The sequence below is a fragment of the Ranitomeya imitator genome, chromosome 8 (assembly GCF_032444005.1).
Source record: "Ranitomeya imitator isolate aRanImi1 chromosome 8, aRanImi1.pri, whole genome shotgun sequence".
Lineage (NCBI taxonomy): Eukaryota > Metazoa > Chordata > Amphibia > Anura > Dendrobatidae > Ranitomeya > Ranitomeya imitator.
In genome coordinates, this window is record NC_091289.1 from 72,958,402 (window position 1) to 72,975,910 (window position 17,509).

Here is a 17,509-nt window from a genome sequence, read left to right on the forward strand (position 1 = left end):
ATACCCGTTTGTCATCTCCCTTATATATAGTATACACCTGTATGTCATCGCCTGTATATAATATATACCTGTATGTCATCTCCCCTGTAAATAGTATATACCTGCTGTCATCTCCTCCTGTATATAGTATATACCTGTATGTCATCTCTTCTGTATATACTATATACCTGTCATCTACCCTGTATATAGTATATACATGCTGTATGTCATCTCCTCCTCTATATACCTATGTCATCTCCTCCTGTATATAGTATATACCTGTAAGTCCTCTCCTCCTGTATATAGCATATACCTGTAAGTCATCTCCTCCTGTATATAGTATATACCTGTCATCTCCTGTATATAGTATATACCTGTCATCTGCTCCTGTATATAGTATATACCTGTCATCTGCTCCTGTATATAGTATATACCTGTCATCTCCTCCTGTATATAGTATATACGTGTCATCTCCTCCTGTATATAGTATATACGTGTCATCTACCCTGTATATAGGATATACCTGTCATCTCCTGTCATCTCTTCCTGTATATAGTATGTACCTGTATGTCATCTCCTCCTGAATATAGAATATACCTGTCATCTCCTGTATATAGTATATATGTCATCTCCTCCTGTATATAGTGTATACGTGTCATCTCCTCATGTATATAGTGTATACGTAATAGAAATAGCAAAGGCGTGCACTCTGGTCAATGTAGATAGGTGCAGGCTGAACCAAGGTAACTTCACAAATAAGTAAAAAACAGCCGCACTCAAGTTTTTGGTTTTTTCATATGCAGAGAAGTAATTTATTATGTTCACCACAGTGATATTGCGAAGTTGGGGTCACCACAATCGTGTTAAGGTACTGAGGTAACGTTTCGGCCCTGCTGTGGGCCTTTGTCAAACCTCACTTGTTGTAGGAAGAAGAAATGACATCACCGCAGAGACGCCAGCACACCGGATCCGCAGCTCAAACTGGGATTATTTCCCCTTCCATGACTTTCTTTTTCTCTGCATTTACGCCAAACGACTTCCCTGGAGCCTGCCTCATGCTACTGTCTGTCCCGCTATTTCGGGGTACCTTCCACTTTTCTTCTTCCTACAACAAGTGAGGTTTGACAAAGGCCCACAGCAGGGCCGAAACGTTACCTCAGTACCTTTACACGATTGTGGTGACCCCACCTTCGCAATATCACTGTGGTGAACATAATAAATTACTTCTCTGCATATGAAAAAACCAAAAACTTGAGTGCGGCTGTTTTTTACTTATTTGTATAGTGTATGCGTGTCATCTCCCCTGTATATAGTATGTGTGTCATCTCACCTGTATATAGTATATACGTGTCATCTTCCCTGTATATAGTATATACCTGTGGGTCATCTCCCCTGTATATAGTATGTACCTGTATGTCATTTCCCCTGTATATAGTATATATATGTCATCTCCTCTTGTATTAGACCGCGTTCACACGTTATTTGGTCAGTATTTTTACCTCAGGATTTGTAAGCTAAATTGGCAGCCTGATAAATCCCCAGCTAACAGGAAGCCCTCCCCCCTGGCAATATATATTAGCTCACACATACACATAATAGACAGGTCATGTGACTGACAACTGCCTTATTTCCTATATGGTACATTTGTTGCTCTTGTAGTTTGTCTGCTTATTAATCAGATTTTTATTTTTGAAGGATAATACCAGATATTAATTGTTTGGTGAATTGGAATGCGGGGGGTTAAAATTTCACCTCACAACATAGCCTGTGACGCTCTCGGGGTCCAGACGTGTGACTGTGCAAAATTTTGTGGCTGTAGCTGCGACGGTGCAGATGCCAATCCCGGACATACACATACACATACACACACACATACATACACACACATACACACACACACACACACACACACACACACCTTTATATATTCGACTAGCTGAAGAGCCCGACGTTGCCTGGGCATAGTAAATATCTGTGGTTAGTTGTAGCACCTCACTTCTCTTATTTTCCCATCACGCCTCTCATTTTCACCCTCACTCCTCTTATTTTCCCCTTCACTCCTCTCATTCCCCCCTAACACTTGTCATTTCGACCTCACATCTGTCATTTTCCGATCACTCCACTCTTTTCCCTCACTCCTCTCATTTTGCACTCACACCTTTTTCATTTTCACCTCACACCCCTCATTTTCACCTCACACCCCTCATGTTCCCCTCAGTATATACATGTGTCATCTCCCTTATATATAGTATACACCTGTATGTCATCTCCCCTGTAAATAGTATATACCTGCTGTCATCTCCTCCTGTATACAGTATATACCTGTCATCTCTTCTGTATATACTATATACCTGTATGTAATCTCCTCCTATATATAGTATATACCTGTATGTCATCTCCTGTTTATAGTACATACCTGTCATCTCCCCTGTATATAGTATATACCTGCTGTATGTCATCTCCTCCTCTATATACCTATGTCATCTCCTCTTTTATATAGTATATACCGGTCATCTCCTGTATATAGTATATACGTGTCATATCCTCCTGTATATAGTTTATACCTGTAAGTCATATCCTCCTGTATATAGTTTATACCTGTAAGTCATATCCTCCTGTATATAGTATGTACCTGTATGTCATCTGCTCCTGTATATAGTATATACGTGTCATCTGCTCCTGTATATAGTATATATCTGTCATCTCCCCTGTATATAGTATATACCTGTCATCTCCCCTGTATATAGTATGTCATCTCCTGCTGTATATAGTATATACCTGTATATCCTCTCCTCCTCTAAATAGTATATACCTGTCATCGCCCCTGTTTATAGTATATACCGGTCATCTCCTCCTGTATATAGTATATACCTGTGTCATCTCCTGTATATAATATATACCTGTCATCTCCCCTGTATATAGTATATACGTGTGTCATCTCCCCTGTATATATTATGTTCCTTTTGTTCTCCTCCTCCTGTATATAGTATATACCTGTCACCTCCTCCTGTATATAGTATATACCTGTCACCTCCTCCTGTATATAGTATATACCTGTCATCTCCTGTATATAGTATATACCTGTCATCTCCTCCTGTATATAGTATATACCTGTCATCTCCTCCTGTATATAGTATATACCTGTCATCTCCTCCTGTATATAGTATATACCTGTCATCTCCTCCTGTATATAGTATATACCTGTCATCTCCTCCTGTATATAGTATATACCTGTCATCTCCTCCTGTATAGAGTATATACCTGTCATCTCCTCCTGTATAGAGTATATACCTGTCATCTCCTCCTGTATAGAGTATATACCTGTCATCTCCTCCTGTATATAGTATATACCTGTCATCTCCTCCTGTATATAGTATATACCTGTCATCTCCTCCTGTATAGAGTATATACCTGTCATCTCCTCCTGTGTATAGTATATACCTGTCATCTCCTCCTGTATATAGTATATACCTGTCATCTCCTCCTGTATATAGTATATACCTGTCATCTCCTCCTGTATATAGTAACATAGTAACATAGTTAGTAAGGCCGAAAAAAGACATTTGTCCATCCAGTTCAGCCTATATTCCATCATAATAAATCCCCAGATCTACGTCCTTCTACAGAACCTAATTGTATGATACAATATTGTTCTGCTCCAGGAAGACATCCAGGCCTCTCTTGAACCCCTCGACTGAGTTCGCCATCACCACCTCCTCAGGCAAGCAATTCCAGATTCTCACTGCCCTAACAGTAAAGAATCCTCTTCTATGTTGGTGGAAAAACCTTCTCTCCTCCAGACGCAAAGAATGCCCCCTTGTGCCCGTCACCTTCCTTGGTATAAACAGATCCTCAGCGAGATATTTGTATTGTCCCCTTATATACGGTACTTATACATGGTTATTAGATCGCCCCTCAGTCGTCTTTTTTCTAGACTAAATAATCCTAATTTCGCTAATCTATCTGGGTATTGTAGTTCTCCCATCCCCTTTATTAATTTTGTTGCCCTCCTTTGTACTCTCTCTAGTTCCATTATATCCTTCCTGAGCACCGGTGCCCAAAACTGGACACAGTACTCCATGTGCGGTCTAACTAGGGATTTGTACAGAGGCAGTATAATGCTCTCATCATGTGTATCCAGACCTCTTTTAATGCACCCCATGATCCTGTTTGCCTTGGCAGCTGCTGCCTGGCACTGGCTGCTCCAGGTAAGTTTATTATTAACTAGGATCCCCAAGTCCTTCTCCCTGTCAGATTTACCCAGTAGTTTCCCATTCAGTGTGTAATGGTGACATTGATTCCTTCTTCCCATGTGTATAACCTTACATTTATCATTGTTAAACCTCATCTGCCACCTTTCAGCCCAAGTTTCCAACTTATCCAGATCCATCTGTAGCAGAATACTATCTTCTCTTGTATTAACTGCTTTACATAGTTTTGTATCATCTGCAAATATCGATATTTTACTGTGTAAACCTTCTACCAGATCATTAATGAATATGTTGAAGAGAACAGGTCCCAATACTGACCCCTGCGGTACCCCACTGGTCACAGCGACCCAGTTAGAGACTATACCATTTATAACCACCCTCTGCTTTCTATCACTAAGCCAGTTACTAACCCATTTACACACAATTTCCCCCAGACCAAGCATTCTCATTTTGTGTACCAACCTCTTGTGCGGCACGGTATCAAACGCTTTGGAAAAATCGAGATATACCACGTCCAATGACTCACCGTGGTCCAGCCTATAGCTTACCTCTTCATAAAAACTGATTAGATTGGTTTGACAGGAGCGATTTCTCATAAACCCATGCTGATATGGAGTTAAACAGTTATTCTCATTGAGATAATCCAGAATAACATCCCTCAGAAACCCTTCAAATATTTTACCAACAATAGAGGTTAGACTTACTGGCCTATAATTTCCAGGTTCACTTTTAGAGCCCTTTTTGAATATTGGCACCACATTTGCTATGCGCCAATCCTGCGGAACAGACCCTGTCGCTATAGAGTCCCTAAAAATAAGAAATAATGGTTTATCTATTACATTACTTAGTTCTCTTAGTACTCGTGGGTGTATGCCATCCGGACCCGGAGATTTATCTATTTTAATCTTATTTAGCCGGTTTCGCACCTCTTCTTGGGTTAGATTGGTGACCCTTAATATAGGGTTTTCATTGTTTCTTGGGATTTCACCTAGCATTTCATTTTCCACCGTGAATACCGTGGAGAAGAAGGTGTTTAATATGTTAGCTTTTTCCTCGTCATCTACAACCATTCTTTCCTCACTATTTTTTAAGGGGCCTACATTTTCAGTTTTTATTCTTTTACTATTGATATAGTTGAAGAACAGTTTGGGATTAGTTTTACTCTCCTTAGCAATGTGCTTCTCTGTTTCCTTTTTGGCAGCTTTAATTAGTTTTTTAGATAAAGTATTTTTCTCCCTATAGTTTTTTAGAGCTTCAATGGTGCCATCCTGCTTTAGTAGTGCAAATGCTTTCTTTTTACTGTTAATTGCCTGTCTTACTTCTTTGTTTAGCCACATTGGGTTTTTCCTATTTCTAGTCCTTTTATTCCCACAAGGTATAAACCGCTTACACTGCCTATTTGGGATGTTCTTAAACATTTCCCATTTATTATCTGTATTCTTATCTGTATTCTTATCTGTATTCTTATCTGTATTCTTATCTGTATTCTTATCTGTATTCTTATCTGTATTCTTATCTGTATTATTATCTGTATTATTATCTGTATATACCTGTCATCTCCTCCTGTATATAGTATATACCTGTCATCTCCTCCTGTATATAGTATATACCTGTCATCTCCTCCTGTATATAGTATATACCTGTCATCTCCTCCTGTATATAGTATATACCTGTCATCTCCTCCTGTATATAGTATATACCTGTCATCTCCTCCTGTATATAGTATATACCTGTCATCTCCTCCTGTATATAGTATATACCTGTCATCTCCTCCTGTATATAGTATATACCTGTCATCTCCTCCTGTATATAGTATATACCTGTCATCTCCTCCTGTATATAGTATATACCTGTCATCTCCTCCTGTATATTGTGCACAAAAAAGAAATAATTTTTTATTATTTTTTTTGTTCATTCTTCCAAAGAGTAATAAAAAGGGATAAAAAGTAGTACATGCCACAAAATTGTAACTGCAGCTTTGTCATATGGCTGTATTGTTGGAGCATAAGGCCGGGGTTCAGACGAGTGTATTTGAAGTCTTCCTCTTTTTTTCGTTTCAACCAGAAAAAGGACAATTTTTCACCTGGATTGGCATTAGTATACTATTCTTGTCTCTATTTGATATTCTTATGTCAAAACATCGATCATTATAACATTTTACAAGACAATCTACAGTTCTCTCCAGGTTTAATCATTGCAATAGATTTGTAAAGGCAAATGCCGTACCTACGTGAAATATCCTCTTCTGAACACATCTTGTGGTTCTCTGAATATGGAAACAAGAATTATTTTTCAATTTGTATCTTTGTTATGCAAAAGTACGATAATGAATTATGAATGCACTTTATAAACTTTGGTATAAGCAGAATTATGCTGACCTGCAACACAGTCTACACTTTATTTGTGCAGCGCTTTGAAAAAGCGTACAATTTTTTTTTCTTAATATAAGTTCTATGAAAAGTCCAAAAGGGAGAAATTAACAAATAGTACTCAGAAAACCAGGTACATTTGGTATCGCCCTTGTTGTACTGAGCTACGGAATAGTTTACGCCTCCTGTATGGCTCTTGGAATGCAATGATTTACAAATAAAATGGTTTGTCATAAAAGACAAACTTCTGTATGACGGCAAGGGGTTAAAGTGCAACACAGCTTCCTAATACATTTAAATTACAAGAAAGGGTTACAAGTTTTTTTTTTTTTTACTCTTTGACCACTGGGGATCCTAATAATCGTATCGTATCATTTAGCTACCATATGTTCTAAAAGTAAATTCTTTAAGTGTTGGTCCACTCTTTCATATCACAGCCACTATGTGGCTACTAAAAAGACGAGGGCCAGCAGCCCGAAACACCATGTCTGCGAATTGAGATATTGATTTGGCTTTTATCCGAAGTCCTATTGCACGAGTCGTTAAAGGATTGATTGTGACTTGTAGGATCGCTGCTTCCAACAGGTGGCACTATAGAGTTTAAGTCCTCTTTTTCTCAGAAGAGGCAATTTGCATTCTCTTAAAATTCCAGTGGAGTGAAGATTTATTGTATTTACTGACAAGTATATGGCAATGTGCAGGTCAAGCTGGTGAGGAATTCTGCAAGGGATGCATGCTCAGTCACTCTGCGGATGGCCAATAGAAATGGCTTTCTGCCCTACTGACTTTTGTTAGGTAGGATATAGGACATACCGTATTTTTCGACCATAAGACGCACTTTTTTCCCTCCAAATTTGGGAGGAAAGTGTGGGTGCGTCTTATGGTACGGATGTAGCATGTGGGGAGGGGGGCAGCAGTGAGTGGGATCGCACTGTTATCCCACTTCAGGATGTCCCTGCTGCCCAGAATCAGAGCTGGGGAAACCATGTGGTCCCCATGATTAAGTGCAGTGAATATTCATTAGCGGCTCCCCGCCCACCTATCAGCTGAGTGGTGAGCAGGGAGCAGCAAATGAATACTGCACTTAAGCAGGGACACACATGGCTTCCTCAGCGCTGATTCCTGCAGCAGCTGGGGAGGTCTGTGTGTGCGGGGGAGAGGAGGCAGCAGCAGCAGGGGCCAGAGGAGAGAGGAGATCGCTGCATACCTGCCTGCCATGCCTGGGCTAGAAGCTGAGTGCTGTGCACAGACAGGACATGTGATGTCAGAAGTGGGCGGGCTGGAGCATCACATGGCAGCTCAGAGCCTTCCCTCTTCTTGACATCATCACAGGTCCTCCAGGCTCTCCACTAGAATCTGCAGCTTCCTGATAACCTGTGCTGTGGAAAGGAAACAAGAGGGAGGGCTCTGTGTGCAGTCATGGGATGCTTTTACCTCACCACAGTGTGGCTGGCTGCCACAAGAGGTTAGTCTTTCCAAAACATAATAAAGCACTCTGCCACTTCTTTAGTGAACTATAACTCCCAGCATGTCATAGGATCTGCAGGACATGCTGGGAGTTATAGTTCTCCCATGGGATTTTAAAGCAGCACTCCAGTGTTATTTTGCAGTGCTGGAGTGGTGCTTTCAATATAAGCCCTATGCCCCCATTCTTATACTCACCCTCCAGCATCTTCATATAGTACTGTACAGACACCTCACTGGTCCCGCAGCTTCCAACATAATAATATACTATTATATGTGGTGTTATTATATATAATAGTATGTTATTAAATATGTTACCACTTTTTTTTGCTTCAAATATTTTTTTTCCCTATTTTCCACCTCTAAAACCTGGGTGCGCCTTATAGTCCGGTGCGTCTTATAGTCCGAAAAATACTTTTTCACCTTCCATGGTCATGGGCTAAGAGTCCAGTTGAACCCATTCCTGACATCTGCCATGCATGTACGGCTGGTGTGGGCATTTGGAGGGAATCGGGAGCTTAAAGGGGGTATCTGGGACTTTTCCAAAAAGCAAAAAATGTATCTCCGCAATAAACACTGCAGATTTAAAAGAAGTGCATGTCACTTACTTTTTGCGGATCTGCAGCGTTTCTGCACCCTTCCATTATAGAAATCTGCAGTGGTAAAATTCACAGAAAATCTGCAGCAAATCTGCTAGGGCCTTGGATTGATAAAGGCTGTTGAGCTTGAGTGGGGTGACCTGCGGCTGGTCCACAATTACTGTATGTCAAACTTCTGAATTTGACCTTTGTGCTTGTTGAGTAAAAAAAAGGTAAAATAATTATCATCTAAATATTTGTACATATGTATGTTCTTTGCATTTCTATGTTGGGACATTGAATAAATGCAGTAATCTAATCCCCAATCATTTTCTGACAGCATTGAGTTGCAACTGCAGGAAGTCGGCAAAGTGAACAGGAACGGGGTATATGGTTACATTGAAGCATTTGTACCATGCACGAAGGATACTCTTGTCAAACGTCTGAAGAAGCTGCACCTTCACATACAGGTATTTACATGATCAAAACATAAATATGGTTATGTACTAATACACATTCATATTTCACTCAGTTCTTTCAATCAGTCATTCAATAACCTATGAAGCCTTTTAATGTTGCATGTTTCCACCTTGAATTGTAGTGTAATGTGGAATTTTCCATAGAAGCAGACTGGGTAAGCGTAAACCGCGGCCCGAGGGCCACACCTGACCCTTTAGCTGTTCTGCCCAGCCTGCATACTGAGACAAGCAAAGTACTGGAAGCAATAGCTTTCCACCTGTGAATGATTTGAGCCCTATGCTGAACAGCACCACAATCCCTCGTCCGGCGTCTCGATTTCAACAATGGTATATTATGCAGCCAATGAAATTTAAATGCGATAACACAGTACTAGTGACTGAGGTGCTTATGCATTAGTAAAGCAGCCAGATAATGCTGATCGGCAAGTGTATAGTGCTCAGCTAAAAAACAATCATGAAGCACTGCGGACAGAAGAGTAAGGAAAGCACCACTCACCAAGTCTATGAAAATAGTTCTTCATTCCATATTTCAGGACATGGACAGGGTATGCAGGGAGAAGTGTGGACGATAGCCGGTTTGCGTTGTTCTTCTACAGGTCCATCCCTCTGAACCTCCTGCATACCCTGTCCGTGTCCTGAAATATGGAATGAAGTCCTATTTTCATTGACTTGGTGAGTGTGGCTTTCCTTATTCTTCTGTCCGCAGTGTAATGGGGAGCAGCTGGCTCCCTGCCCCACTCCTCAGCCCGTGCATCTGAGACTCGGCACCGCAGATGCCATGGCTGTGGGGATTAATAGTGCATGAGGGGCTGTGCGGACAGAATACTGTTTCAGGAGCCGTGGGGACATCATATCAGGGGTGGACATTCAGTTGTGTGCAATATAATAGCAGTGTAACCACTGTTACTATTGTTGGCATTAACCCCTTAACGAATGCCGATATGCCATTTAACTGCGATAGTTAAGGGCCCTAATCCTCAGTGCAGCTTTTTAACAACACTGAGAAATAAGGGTATAGCGCCGCCGCCCCCCCCCCCCCCCCCCCCACCCCAGCAGCATCAGAAAATCTCCAAGATCCCAGCCCAGACCCTGGAGAACATGATCAGGGCCGTATTTTATGGTCCCATGTCATGTGATCGCCGTTGTTCACCGAATAACGACGATCAAAAAAGAAAGTCTGATTTGCAATTCATTTCTCTCTCCTCTGATATCATATCAGAAAAGAGACATTGAGTCCTTTGAGCACCCCCGATACCTCCGTTATTCCCATGCCCTCCTGCTCGGTTTCCTGTACCTCTGCGTCATCTTCCTGTAAGAAAATGGTGGGCGCATGTGCAGTGGGCCCCCCGAGATCTGCCGGCCGGTATAAAAAAACAAAAAAAAAAAAAACAAAACATTTTTGCATTGCTTTATTTTAAGAGCCATATCTTTATTTTTCTGCTGACGGAGCTGCATGGTGGCTTGTTTTTTGTGGAACAAGATGACCTTTTCAGAGATACAATTTTTATGTAGATTGGTCTTTTTTTTATCACGTTTTATTCCACTTTTTGTTTGGCGGTATGATGATAAAGTAGTTTATTGCCTTTTTTTTTCTCCTGTTTTTTTAACTGTTCACTGAAGGGGTTAACTAGTGGGACAGTTTTATAGGTTGGGTTGTTCCACATGCAGCGATAACAAATGTACACTTTATTTTTACATAAATTGTATTTATTGCATTAATATTTTTCCTTTTTTTCTTTATTTGTTGTTTTTTTTTTAAATATTTTTTACAATTTGTATTAACTTTTTTTTTTTTTGCACTGTCCATTGACAGATCGCTGATCTAATGCTCTGCAATTCTTCTGCATTGCAGGACATTAGAACTGCATCTGACATGCAGGGCGGAGATGTCAGCATGTGCTCTTGGCATGAGCTGACATGCCACCGTCCCTGGGTGACCCTGTGGCCATGTTGGGGATTGGGGTCGCTGTGGAGACCATCGACACAATGCAATGTTATTGGGTTGTGCTGATGGGAGTACAGAGGAGCTCCCTCCCTCTGCGATGCCCCACAATGTCGCGGTCACTGGCATCGCAGGAGTTAAAACCCTTGACCAGTGCTAGCACCAATCGTGGGCGTCGCTGCAGGTTGTTAGCACTCACACAGAGCTGACCCCCGCACTCGTTCGCAGTGGTGCTTAGTGTGAGCATGCGCGATCACCGCGCCGTATCTATACGGTGCTTTGCGTGAACGCAGCTCCTGCTGCACCATATCTATATGCCGCATTTCAGGAAGGGGTTAAAGAAAGAGGGCAGCAAATGTTGTACCTGCTGGTTTTAACCTTCTCTCAATGATTAAAGCTGGACGTTCCAGACATTGTATTGAAAAAGAGAGAACTTTGATCAAGAAGTTGATTGGAGAGGAGAAAACTTATAAAGTGCAGAAAATAATTGGCTGCTCAATAAAAACCATTTCCAATGCCATAAAATGGCAAACAATACCCGAAACATGAGGTAGGAAAACAATACTATCTGCATAGATCACAGAATGACAAGAATGGCAAAGAAGCATCCAGTGATCAGCTCCAGGGAGATCAAAGAAGATCTTCAGTTACCTGTGAGTCCCTGCAACCATCAGAAGATTCCTTCGTGAAGCCAAACTATTTATTTCCATGAAACCCTAATAAAATGCCATTGAGAAAAAAAATCATCTTGGAAATGTTAGTTTGTCAGAGAACACATTGACTGCCCTAAAGAGAAGTGGCACAGCATTCTATGGACAGATGAGAGCACAATTGTTCTCATTGGGTCTAAAGGCCGCAAACAGTTTGTGATATGACCCATAAACAGTGAATTCAAGCCGCAATACACCGTGAAGAGTGTAAAACATGGCGGTGTAAGCAGAATGGCTTGGGGAGGCCTCTCATACTGTGGAGTCGGGCCCATTTATCTCATAGCAGGCACCATGGACCAGTTTGAATATATCAAAATACTGGAAGAGGTCAGGTTTCCTTAGGCTACTTTCACACTAGCGTTAACTGCAATCCGTCACAATGCGTCGTTTTGCAGAAAAAACGCATCCTGCAAAAGTGTTTGCAGGATGCGTTTTTTCTCCATTGACTAACATTACGCGACGCATTGCGACGGATTGCCACACGTCGCAACCGTCGCGCGACGGTTGCGCCGTTTTTTCGGTCGGCCGCAAAAAACGTTCCATGTAACATTTTTTGCAGCCGACGGACCGTCTTTTCCGACCGCGCATGCGCGGCCGGAACTCCTCCCCCACCTCCCCGCACCTCACAATGGGGCAGCGGATGCGCTGAAAAGCAGCATCCGCTGCACCCGTTGTGCGGCGGAGGCAACGCTAGCGTCGGTAACCTCGGCCCGACGCACTGCGACGGGCCGGGCCCGACGCTAGTGTGAAAGAAGCCTTATACTGAAGAAGAAATGCCCTTGTTTCATCAAGACAATGACCCCAAACACTCCAGCAAATGGGCAACATCCTGGTTCCAGACAATAAGATCGATGTGATAAACTGGCCAGCCCAATCCGATTGAGAATTTGTGGAGTGACATAAAAAAGGCTGTTTTCAATACAAAACTTAAGAATGCGAAAGACCTGTGGATTATATTAAATTGGAGGACCAGAGTTTTTAGTATTAAAAAAATATATAATTTATTGAACACTCAAAACATTAAAAATACAAAGAAATTGAAATATCATAAATAGTATATAAGCATGGAAAATAAAATGGATAGTGTGATCCCTATAGTGCACAAAACGCCAAGGGGTCGTAATCCTGGACTGCAAAAAGTAGCGATGCATGATGTAAAAATACAATGACTGGCATGGATATGAATGAATGTGAACACCTATACTAACAGGTAAGACAAAAAGTCCCTCCTAGTACTCCGTTAGATAGCTGCAGCCGTGCACCAATACTTCTACTTCATCAAAGGCACTTATTGCCCACAACAGAGAATTTACATAATAAAAGGTTAATTACCCATAGCCTATTTGATGCAGTCCAGGACACGACCTCACTCCCCGACGCGCGTTTCGCGAGAGTAAATCTCGCTTCCTCAAGGGGGCATGTGACTAGCGACGGACCAGTAGTATCTCATGATTACACACCTATGGGCGTTGTTACTGGGACCAATAAGATGCAGCCCCTCGCCGCCAATGCGCACGCCGGACACAGCGGCCGGCACCAAGCCGCACCGCCCGACATGAGACATGGAAGTAAGGAGCATGCAACCCGGCCACTATGGTCACGTGACTGGTAACAAGCCAACAGTATCCAATGTGTCAACGTGTTCATGGACGCCGTTATCAGGACCAATAGGACACAGCCCCAGACCACCAATGCACATGCCGGACACAGCGGTCGGCGCCAAACTGCATATGTGTCCGACCTGGGACCATGGGGTGTGGAGCATGTAAGACGAAGACGAAGACGATGACATCCCACAAAAAATAATAAATAAATAATCCCCCTATAATGAGGTAAACAGTGATCATAAATATCATCAATAAATGATGAATAAATATACATATGAATAATAAAGTGATTTTTGCACATAAAGTGACATAAATTCAATATAATACATCACGCATAATCATGTGAATAATAGTGATTGTTACACATAAAGTAACATATAGATTCAACATAATGCTTCACATTGATAAATATATCGTGAACTTTCCGTTAAGTACATAGATATCATCACATTTAAAAGTGAACATGACCTAACACATGGTGACTGCTATTACTATCATATACAATTGATGCAAAAATTAAAAATAAAAATAAATAAGTTTGAAAAAGGAGAGGGAAGGGGAAAAGGGGAATAATAATATGGAATACAATCGTTGCTTGTTGTCAGATCTTCAGTTGAAATTTTCTTAGACACGGGCGCCTACGCCAAAAGTTTTTTCCATCGTCATTCAACAGTCGCTCTATATGTTGATCACAAAGAGAATAAAACAACTAGAAAAAATAGAAAGGCAGACAATAGAGGTTAAAACACCAAATTAAAAGAGACCTAATTAAAAAGGAGGATGAATATCTGGAGAAGGGTCCCACAATCACAGGTAATGGGGACAATGAGAGTATAGTATCCCAAATCTATTATAAGAAGGAAGAGTACCCCGTGGCCTCGTTTAGTCCATCGGGTACCATAGTGCCCAAGATAAAAATCCATCTGCACTCTTTTTGTGCCAGGAGACGTTTTACATCGCCACCTCTTATGCCGCATTGAACGTGTTCAATGCCTCTCACAGAAAGGTGTTTTGGGTTACAATTGTGGAATAGTCGAAAATGGCGAGGCAAGGTTTTTAGAAGTGAAATTTCTGATTCAGATTCTGCAGCCATAATGTCGCGGACATGTTCGCGTGTGCGAATGCCCAAACGTCTTGAGGTTAGACCTATATATATTTTTGGGCAAGTACATGTTGCATAGTAAATTACCTGTGTGGTTTTACAGGTAATATGTTGTTGAATATTGAATTGTCTTGTTCCGTCCACTGATTGGAAAGTTGTGGCACGAACAATATTCTTGCATGCTATGCAATTGCCACAAGAAAAGCAGCCCTTAATAGGACCACCTGTATTAGAAAAAGGGCCTCTACGATCTATGGCCGGGGCATAATGGCTGCTCATTAGTAAGTCCCCCAAATTTTTACTGCGTCTCGGGGTCATAAGAGGGACATCCGTTAGACTTTTGGCCAAAGTTGCATCGGTTTTAAGTACATCCCAATGTTTCGATATGCACGCTCTCATATCCTGCCATTGTCCGTTATAAGTTGATATAAAACGGGTTTGATTTTCCCTATTGGTTGGTTTAAACTTTGGGCGCAATAATTCGTCTCTAATACATGATTTTGCACGGTTATATCCTGCTTTAATGCATTTTTCCGAATGCCCTCTCTCCAAGAATCTTGTGCGAAGGTCATTAGCTTGGAATTGAAATTTAGACTCGGAGGAGCAGATCCGCCTCATCCTGAGGAACTGACCAACTGGGACGGCCTTAATGGTACTGTAAGGATGACTGGATCTTGCATGCAGCAATGAATTTGTTGATGTAGGTTTTCTATAAACATCGGTTTGCAAAAAAAGATCTTGGTCAACTGAAATATTAATATCCAAAAAATTAATAGAATTTTTGCTAGCAAAATATGTCAATTTGATGTTGAAATTATTGATATTCAATTGCTGCATGAAGTCCTGTAATTGTATTTCCGTTCCCTGCCAAATAATAAATCATCAATATACCGTAACCAGCACTGCACATGGTCCGCGTCCCGGGGGCCATCCCCGCCGAACACTCCCCGCTCCCAGAATCCTAGGAAGAGGCCGGCGAAGGATGGCGCACAGGCCGCGCCCATGGCATTGCCGCGTTTCTGTAAATAAAAAATATCTTTGAACACAAAAAATTTTTTTTGTTAAAATAAAATCCAACAATTCCATAATCAAATGAAATGTCTGGCCGTCCCAGTTGCTCATTCCCAGGAAGAAGCGGACCGCCTCCAAACCATCTTCATGACGAATACACGTATAGAGGGTTTCTATGTCAGCAGTCACCAAAATCATGTCTCCCTCCAATTGAATATTGTTGATTCTGGTAAGTACATCAGAGGTGTCTCTGGCATAGGAGGGGAGGGACTCAACAAGTGGTTTCAAATAGAAGTCAATAAACTTACATACTGGGTCATTCAACCCTCCTATGCCAGAGACAATCGGACGCCCCGGGGGATTCAATGGGTCCTTCTGCACCTTAGGGATAAAATAAAGAGTTGGTATTTTGGGAAACTTAGTCAGGAGTCCGTCGAATATTTTTTTGGGAATAATGCCTTGTTCCAGAGCCCTCTCGAGAATTTCCTCGAGTTCACCTTGAAATTTCTTGACCGGATTACTTTCTAATCTGACATAGGTATCACTATCCCTAAGATGTTTACTGGCCTCTCGTTCGTACATAACTCGAGGCCAAAGTACAACATTCCCCCCCTTGTCGGCTGGTTTGATAACGATATCGTCAAAGGATTGTAACTCATGCAAAGCCTGACGTTGTAAGGCAGTCAAATTATCATGCTTACGTCTGGTAGAAATTTTCTCAAAATCCTGAGCCACCAGACGTGTAAAAATATCTACAGCTGGAACAGCCGACAAGGGGGGAAACTTCGTTGATTTTGGACAGATGTTTTGAGGGAACCTACCCTTATTATCAGATTCTTGTTCATCTAGGAGGTCCTCGAGATCCCTCAATGCTTCCTGTTCAATCTGATCAGCTATAGGTAACTTTGTTCTGTCCTGTGACATTAATTTTTTCATTACTAGTTTCCTTGAGAAGAGGAAGAGGTCTTTGGTTGCTGTGAAGAGATTAAAGTTATTAGTAGGGGAGAATGTTAGTCCCTTCTGAAGTACCTCCACATGTGCCTTAGACAGAACATGACTAGATAGATTAATTACCTCAGACCCATATTTGTTCCTCCTCTCATGGAGACCTGACTGGAATTTATTGTGTCTAGTTGTCATCCTCTCATAATTGTTTTTTTTATTTTTTGGATCCTGTATGTTGGTTTTAGATCTTACTGAATCTTCACTTGACGCTATAGAGACCGAAGAGGCAGATCGAGAGCACGGTGTTCTCCTATAACGATTCTGATTTTTATTCCATTTATAAGTGGAATTGGTCTGATGGTCTGTGACATCACGTTGAAATTTTTTAGCTTTGGTCTCTCAAATCGTTTTTTCCCATTTAGCATATTCTGCCTCCAGTTCTTTATTCAGTGCAATAATACACTCATTGGATAATTCCTGTTTCAAGATTACTTGAATATCCTCAATTTCTTTATCTAATTCATCCAGAGAAGTCTGATTCATCTGGGCTAATAGCCCCATAAATCCCCTGGAACAGACATTCGCCAAATCCTCCCATTTTTCCCAGATTATAGTCCAGGCCACTTTGGCTGGAATGTCTGTTTGCTGCTACTGTGCAGGCGCTGCAGCACCATTTTGAAACTTTTTTTTTTTTTTTATTTCCTGAATTTATGGATAACCTAAAACAAATGAATTACATACACATTATAGATGCGATCATGCTGCAGCGCAGGCACCACCATCGGCGCCTGCCTGCAGAAGGGAATTTCCAAAACGCAACCCCCCACCCCCACCAAGATATATTTTTCATTATGTAAAATAGGGGGCAGAGGTCACTGAGGCCCCCACCCAGAGCACGAACATATCATTAAGGGTACCGTCACACTATACGATTTACCTACGATCACGACCAGCGATATGACCTGGCCGTGATCGTAGGTAAATCGTAGTGTGGTCGCTGGGGAGCTGTCACACAGACAGCTCTCCAGCGACCAACGATGCCGAGGTCCCTGGGTAACCAGGGTAAACATCGGGTAACTAAGCGCAGGACCGCGCTTAGTTACCCGATGTTT

At 41.6% G+C, this 17,509-nt stretch overlaps 1 protein-coding gene across 2 annotated transcripts in view; it reads left to right on the plus strand.

Annotated features, from left to right (window-relative positions):
• The window catches only part of UBN2 (ubinuclein 2), a 155,246-nt gene that overhangs the window by 81,940 nt on the left and 55,797 nt on the right, over window positions 1–17,509 (plus strand). For both annotated transcript variants that reach the window (XM_069737072.1, XM_069737073.1), the window contains one exon: window positions 8,942–9,071. In XM_069737072.1, the coding sequence (XP_069593173.1) occupies window positions 8,942–9,071 (130 nt within the window). The remainder of the gene's footprint in view (window positions 1–8,941; window positions 9,072–17,509) is intronic.